General features: G+C 41.0%; 1 protein-coding gene across 1 annotated transcript in view; it reads right to left on the minus strand.

The window, feature by feature from the left end:
* Positions 1–6,503, minus strand: part of Nubpl (NUBP iron-sulfur cluster assembly factor, mitochondrial) — a 184,552-nt gene extending 178,049 nt beyond the window's left edge. The window contains exons 1-3 of the mRNA XM_048415438.3: positions 6,348–6,503; positions 5,763–5,910; positions 3,749–3,783 (exon numbers count right to left, since the gene is read on the minus strand). Of these exons, the coding sequence (XP_048271395.3) occupies positions 3,749–3,783; positions 5,763–5,910; positions 6,348–6,455 (291 nt within the window). The 5' untranslated portion in view covers positions 6,456–6,503. The remainder of the gene's footprint in view (positions 1–3,748; positions 3,784–5,762; positions 5,911–6,347) is intronic.
* Between the last annotated feature and the right edge of the window lie 1,962 nt (positions 6,504–8,465).

The raw sequence follows: 8,465 nt of genomic DNA on the forward strand, positions 1-8,465 counted from the left end.
CGCAGCAGTACACTTATAACACATGCCATTTTCCACATGTGCTGCATGATGAGAGAAAGTGAGAAATACAGCCACAGCTACACACATGAATATTTGTGCCTGTAGCATATATATATAAATTTATTCTTTCTATATTCATACATTTATATATGCATTTAATATATAAATATGAAATATTCTAGCATATTTTTAAAACTAAGACAAAAAAAGAAACCATATGAAACATGTATTTCTTATATATAAAAAAGAAATTAAAAGATTATAAAATAGGTATATAATATTAAATAATGACTTGCAGGATTACATAATATGTTCAGTGTTCATTTTCACTTTTACTTTTAATACCTAAAAAAGAGATAATACTTAACATAAATCAGAGTATTTAAGAAGGTATATTCCTATAAACTATAGCTAAAATAGAAGATGAAGCATGCTTCCTGGAGAACATGCAGTTAACTTACTTAGAATGTAAGAATACAATGTAAGAGTGCCATTGCAGGGCCAGAAGAAAATGGTTCAGCCAGTAAAATTACTTGCCACACATGCCTCACAGCCTGAGTTTTATCCCAGAACCCACATAAAACACCAAAATGGTGGGGTGTCTGTAACCCCAGAACTCCCACTGCGAGATGGGAGGCGGAAACAAGAAAATCCCCCAGAGTTACAAGCCAGGTAGCTTGAAGCATGCAGCAGCATAGCACAGACGCAAAAAGGAGGCCCTACCTCAAACACGAGGTGGAAGGGACCCAAGGCCCATGGTATTCATGAGCCTGCACACACATACACACATACACATGCACACACACGGTAATAGTGAATACAACTTTAAAATTAAAAGGAAAAAATGGATGCCATTGAATGGTCTTGGGAAGTGGCTCAGTGGTAGAGCACAGGACGAGAATGCACAAGGCCCTAGATTCAATCCCCCAGCCCCAGAAAAAAAAAAATCCCATTATACTTTGATTGTAATAACTGGAAAAGGGGCCCCAACTTAAACATTTAAAACAAAATCATATGGAAACTACCACTATGGAAACTTCCATAAATATAAATATAAAAGGAATTTAAATAGAGATACCATATAATGGGAGAGGCAATACCCCAGCTAGGCATCTTATGCCACCTACAGTTCCAAGAACGAGTAACATCTTGTTGAGTATTTAGCCAAAGATGTCCCACAGGCACAAATAACACACATAGCTACAAACATCACAGGCTACTGTCAAGGCTACTGGCTACTCTCTCTTACATGATGAGAAGGCCCTACTGCCAAAGACAACACTTACTTATGTCCCTGAGCATGGAGAAATCGAGCTGATGCCAACTAGAAACTTCATCCCTTCTGACTAGTGTTCATGGTGCTGGAAAACACTTTGTGAAGCACCAGAGAAGAAAAGCAATCATCAGTTTGACCCACCTATGAATCTTGTGACCTACTCCTGCCTGAAGCTATACTCATGCAATAGAGGCATAAATGCTATGGCAGTTACCAACCACTTCTCGATTGGATTTAAGACCCACTCCATGAGATGGAACCCATACTTGACCCTACTAATGCAGCCAAGGACCTCAGACTATATATGTCATAGACCTAGAGAGAAACCTAATAGTATTATTCTGCTAAAGGAACACAGCAATAAAATAACTCCTGATGATGCATTTCTGCACCTATAGATCAATGTGCCACTCAACCTTCAGCAGACCTTCTTGCAATAGAAGGGAACTAGCAAAAAGATCCACAATTGGATACTGTGCAGAGTGAGAGACTTTGGAGCATTCAGCCATAAATGGGGTGCCTTCATCAAGCCACTCCCCTTCAGACTCTGGGGTCAGTACAGAAGAGGAGCCAGAGGTGGTGGATGACTCCAGGGAAGCAGCATCTTCCAGACGCAACAGGACTGAAACACACATAAAGTAAAGCGAGATCCTACACAAGTGAGAACCTGACAACCTCCCAGCACTGAGAAGGGGAAGTGGACACAAAGTCCCACCTTAATCAAGAAGCTATCTACAACTGATACCTGTTACAAAACAGAAAATCAATCAGTTTGCTTCGGTGGAGTGTCACTGGGGATATCAACCACACTCCATACAAAAGAGACTCCATGTTTTGTTTTGGGTTTGGGGTGCTTTTTTGTTCCGGTTTGGGTTTGTTTTTGTTTCTTTCGTTTTTTTCTTTTTTTCTTTTTTTTGGTTTTTGTCTTGTTTTTCTACTTTTTAGTTCACTGTCTATCTTTGGTTTTTCTTGTTTCCTGTTTTTGTTTTTCAGAGAAAACACAAAGTTGAGCAGGTAGGGAGATGAGGAGGATCTGGGAGGACCTGGGGGAATTGAATGAATATGATCAAAATTACTTTTTAAAAATTTCTAATAAAAAGTAGAAAAAAAATCCCAATGCCATTGTAGTGGGCTAGGGGGTCAGTGGTAGAGCAGCAGCCTAGAGCACTCAGCCCCACAGTTCCAGGGAAAAATAAATCCATTGTCCTCTAATTGGAGTTAGTGGGGAAAGGGGAGGCCAACCTTAAGAGTCACTCAAAAGAAAAGTGTTCAACCATGAAAGCAGCAGCCACAGAATGGGGTGCAGGGCTGAAGAGATAGTTCAGGGGCTAAGAGAAAGTGCTGCTTCTGCAGAGGAACTAAGTCCTGTTCCCAGAGCCACATGGCAGCTCACAACTGCACAAAACTCTAATTCCAGGGATCTGGCCTCTGTAGGCTTCTGCATACACATGTACTGCGGGAGCTCCTTCGCTCCTTCAGCCAATAGCCGCTGAGATACCAGCCCACTGGGGCGTGGTCTCTCTCTCTCTCTCTCTCTCTCTCTCTTTAAAAAAGCAGCGGCTGTCCTCCATTCCCTCTCTGGCTTCTGGTTCCACTTCTGGCTCCTAGACTCCTTTCCTGATGGTGCAGAGGGCTGTTGTCTGGGACGGTAATCTGTAAGCTTTTCCCCTTTGAATAAATAACCATTCTATTAATCATAATTCCAAATTGGTGTGGGATTGTTTGTGACTTACGCCTTCACACGTGGTGACATGAATTCGTGCAAACATGCATATAAATAAAATATAAATCTTAAAAAAGAATGAAGGCTATCACAAAACTATGCATGCACATGTGGGTTTAATTTGCATATGATGAGATGAAAAGATGAATAAATACATACAGAATTATTCTCCAGTTAATCCTATGGAATAAAAGGGAGAACTGACAACCCTTCAGTCTTACATTATACACATAATCTATTCAAATTCTGCTCCAAAAAACTAACACTGCTTTTAGAGTATCTTTTAACTTTTTTATTGAGTTAAATAAGTTGAACCTTATTTCTGCCTAAACCAGGCAGGCATGGGAGCACATGTCTTTACTCTTAGGACCTTGGAAGGTGAAGCAAGACTCTGAGCTAGCTTGGGATACAAAGTTAAAAGTTCTAGACACGCCTGGGATACATACTATGAACCTAGCCTCAAAAAAAATAAATAAATAAAAAAGTTGAACCCAGAACATTCCTACCACAGATATGAACTGTAGCAGTAAATTTTTATTTTAAAAATTGGCCTCGGCGTGAGAACATGAAAGCTCATCATGAATACATGGCCAACGTTTAATTGCAACAGCACTGTTAATAAATGAAGCAGTAAGAATGGCAACAGTTAGTCCCTTAAAATGTGCAGCTGACCGAACATAGACTACACACACTTCATCACCGCCTTAAAGACACTGCAATGCATTAATATTCCTATGATGAATACCTACCGAGTTGTTCGCTGCCAGAGCAAGAGCAAGGTTCACTGAAAGAAACAGAGAGAACTCAGTTTAGTAACTTTCCTTCTATGGAAATCAACATTCCCTCACTTGTAAAAGAACAAGGATGAGGAGAGAATGAAAAAGTCAAAAGAACAAAAATAATGATAATTTTGCAACTACCAATAGATGCCCGTCCCATACTGAACATTTTAAATAGCTCACTTACAGCCTCTTATAATTTTGTTCAAATATTTCACTTAGTTTTTCTTAAAATAATGTTAATTATTTTTAAAATAAATGCTGCTATCGGTACCTGAGTGCCTAACTCACACATTCACAAGTATACAGAAAGCTGGGACATGGCACAGCAGGAAGTGAGGAATAAATGGTATGGGGTAAAGTGTGGTAGTCAAAATGCCTACGCCAGGGATTCTACAGACAAAGGGGAAGAAAGCAGTATCCCCAAAAGCACAGTTAGCTAGATCTGCAGCCAGGCTACAGCTGAGCAGAGGGTCTAAAGTCCTGGATCCGTGAGCCTGATGGATGAATAGGTCCTCACACTGCCCATTTAACACAGTGTGAATCCCATCTCCTTGCAGAACGATGCTGTCAATTCTATAAGAAAAGTAGCTGGAAGCATAAACTGCCAAGCAGACCTGAATCTGAACCCGGCTCCACCAGCTCTTATCACTGTATAAACATGATTGCTATTTTATGTCAGTCAGCTCCCTCCTTTATAACATAAAGGGACCTCCTCCTTTCACAATCGTTGTGAGGATTAAAAGAATATGTATATGAAGTATTTAATCTAGGGCAAGGTACTTAAAAATCCACTCTTCAACAGCACAGGTTAATTTTGAATTAGAAAAACATTACAGGCTAAACATCATCTAACTTAAGCAGAAACCTTTTTAGGGGAACTCCTCAAGTGGTGTGAGAGCACAAAACTGTGTGTCACTGGAACCCTCAAAAGAGATAGTATTTACTTGTCAATACAGCTCAGTAGCGCTGCAGAAAAGAAACGTCTTCTAACGGGCAGGGCTGCAAGGAGTTTCTCAGATTACTGTTTCTTACGATCTCTTTAGAACTAAAGGATTCCGAATGGAAATAACTGTAAGTCTTGAGTGTTAATTCTATTTTGGAACTCATAATTCTTCGGTGCTAAAATATCATCTTTGTGACAAATCTACAATCACCAAAAAGGGTGACAAGAAAGCCTCTCCATCAGTACTGTATTAGAAGAGGATGTGAAGGATAGGTGGCTGGGTACAGTACTCGTCACTCAAGCCAGAGGACCTGAGAGTAACCACAGCCCTGGGAAAGAGAAAACCACAGCCCTGGGAAGGAAAGGGAAGAGACCAGCAGATCCCAAGAGCTCCATGGTCAGTCAGCCACCGAAGAAGAGGAGAGTAATAAAGAAACTCACTTTTACCCTATGCCCTCCACCCACATGCCCCTGAACACAGGGACATACACACATATAAATACCCGCGCACACACACCAAAACACTAGGTGATGTATAAAAACTAAAACAACGCTAAACCTTTTCAAGCATTTCCAAAGATTATTAGCTTTTGGTGACTTTATAAATGACACAAATGATGTGATTAAATAAAAAAGTAACAATAACAAACATTCTCATTGCAAATATACACTGATAGACAGGAAAAGAACAAAGATAATTCAGTATACAGTTACAAGATGATTTAAAAGTAGCAGCAACTAATTACTGAGTACTTCTGTGAAAAGACACTGAGCTAAGTGATCCGTTTAATTGGCATCTCATGCTATGAAAGCGATTATCTCCACCTCCCAGTTAAGGGCACAGAAAATCTGCAGATAACCTACTTTTTGCTCAACTGAGCAGAGACAGTCTGGTAACCTGTTTAGTTCAGCTCCCACCCATTATCAAATCCTAATACAGGGAACCACAAATCACAAATATTAAGCTTGAGTAAATGATCACAGTGTCTTTGGCAGTTGGCACAACTTCTCAAGACGGGACTGAAGGCCTTACAATACCTGCTGTGGTAGACTTTCCAACTCCACCCTTTCCAGAGGCCACAACAATAACTTCTCTAACACCTTCTATGGGTTTCTGCTTAGGAAGTCCTCGGGACATGATTTGTGTTCTTCTTTGTTTCAAGGCCTCACTCTCAGCGCCTAATAACTTAAAAAAAAAAAATTAAATCAATCATCCTCAATACTGGATTACTACTCTGTAAAAGTGAAGATGATTCAGAGCTTGAGTTTAACAGGGTCTTCTTTTCTAATTCTGTTCATTGCCACTAATTTAGCCTTTAGGTGCTATCGACTGCTAATCTTAACTGCAAACATAAATTGTTGGAGCTAAAATTTGTCCGCCAGAGTAAGTAAGAATGTTAAAAAAAACATAAGGTGACCTTTTTACCGAGTTAAAACCCCTCCGCGTATTCACTATTCACTAAAAAAAAAAAACCCAAGCCAAGAGGGCAATGTGCACGCCATACATTCACGCTCAGGAGAGTTCGGGGACCACGAGCCCCAGATACCTGGGGACCCGCTAGCGGGAGCTCGCAGGCGCCAGCCAGCAGGTTCGTACCAGGCCCTCCCGCGCTCGGCACACACCTGATGCCCACAACCCAAGGTTCGGCGCCCCAGGGACGGGACAGCGGCCCCGCAACTACCCCGGAGCGACGCCCCGCCAAACAGCAATAATCGCCGCCAGGACCCCATGGCGAGCAGCTCGTCGCCTGGTCAGGGAGGAAGAACTTTGCGCCGGGCGCGGGGTGATGACGTCACGTGGCAACCCGTGGCTTCCACTGCCTGGAAACAAGCCTGATTGGTGCTTCTTCAGCTCAGGGATCCCGTTTGTTTTCATTCTGATTGTCACCAACTACAAACGCCTGTGCCCCTTTGACCGATTATTCCCGAAGCCTTTTCACATGTAACATTTCATTTTATTCTTCTAGAGTAGACAAGGAGACTTTAGACATTTTTTGTTTTGAAGCTCTGGGGGTGGCTTTATCCTGGGGATGGACCCAGGGCCTCGTTCACACTAGGCAAGCACACTACTAAGGAGCAACATCGCCAATCCTCCTCTTGTGATTAATTTAAAAATTGAGACGTAGAAAGTTTAAGAAGATTTACCCCATCTTAGCAGAAATCGGAAATGCTGGGACTTGAAGATTACGTTTTCCTTACTGTATAGTACTGTATAGGACAATTAAACCTCACCACTGCTAAGATTTTACATCGCTTAGCACTGTATGTGGTCGCTTCAACATTGCTACTGTTAAGATTTTTTACATAACACACACACACACACACACACACACACAGAGTGTGTGACATACAGTAATACTCTGCACTAAGCTATTCCAAGTGGATTAAAGATCTCAACATAAATTCGGTTACCATGAACCTGATGGAAGAGAAAGTGGGAAGTAGCCTTGAACGCATTGGCACAGGAGACTACTTCCTGAAGAATATAAGACCAGAAACACAGACACCAAGATCAACAGTTAGTAAATGGGACCTCATGAAACTGCGAAGCTTTTGTAAGTCAAAGATATTATCAATAGGACAAAATGACAGCCCACAAGATATGAAAAGATGTTCACCAACCCTACCTCCAGCAGAGGGCTGATCTCCAAAATATATAAAGAACTCTAGAAACTAGACAACAAAAAAACAAAAATCCAATTTAAAAATGGGGTACCGTTGGTGTATTTTTTTGGCTGTCAGCTCACAAAAACTGAAGAGATTTATTATTAATTATGAAAGCTCAGCCTATAGCTTAGGCTTGTCCCAATAGCTCTTATAACTTAGCCCATATCTCTAAGTCTGTGTCCTTTTGTGTGAAAGGACCATCCTACTTCCTTTCCATCTTATTAGCAACTCCCCTTTCTTCTTCCCAGATCTCTCTGTCCCTAGAAATCCTGCTTAACCTCTTCCTGCCTAGCTAATGGCCACTCACCTCTTTATTAGAGCAATCACAGTGACACATCTTCACACAGTGTAAAGGAATATTCTACAACAGGGTACAGACTTAAACAGAGAATTCTCAACAGAAGAATCTCAAATGACAGAAAAACACTTAGCTCGTCATCTTTAGCCACCAGGGAAATGCAAATCAAATTGACCCTGAGATTCCATCTCACACCTGTCAGAATGACTAAACTCAAATTACACAAACAAAAGCTTATGCTAAAGAGAATGTGAAACAAGGGGAACTCTCCTCCATTGCTGGTGAGAGTGAAAACTTGTACAGTCACTTTGTAAATCAATATCTAGATTTCCCAGAAAATTGGCAATCAATCTACCTCAAGACCCAGCACTACCACTCTTGGGCATATACGCAGAGGATACTCAATCATATGACAAAGACACTTGCTGTATTATGTTCATAGTCGCATTATTCATAATATCCAGAACCTGGAAATAACCTAGATGTCCCTCAACTGAAGAATGGATAAAGAAAATGTGGCACATTTACACAATGGAGTATTACACAGTGAAGTGTTGACATCAGAAAATGTGAAGGCAAATGAATGGAACTAGGAAACAAAACAACCTGAATGAGATAATACAGACTCAGAAAGACAATTGCTGGTATGTACTCACTCCTAAGTGGATATTAGCTTCAAAGTAAAGAATAACTACAATCCACAAAAGAGTGTACCACCAGAGAGGCTAGGTAACAAGGAGAGCCCAAGAGAGAATGCATGGATCTCCCTGGAAAGG

Source organism: Myodes glareolus, chromosome 11 (assembly GCF_982192425.1).
Source record: "Myodes glareolus chromosome 11, mMyoGla1.1, whole genome shotgun sequence".
Taxonomy (NCBI): domain Eukaryota; kingdom Metazoa; phylum Chordata; class Mammalia; order Rodentia; family Cricetidae; genus Myodes; species Myodes glareolus.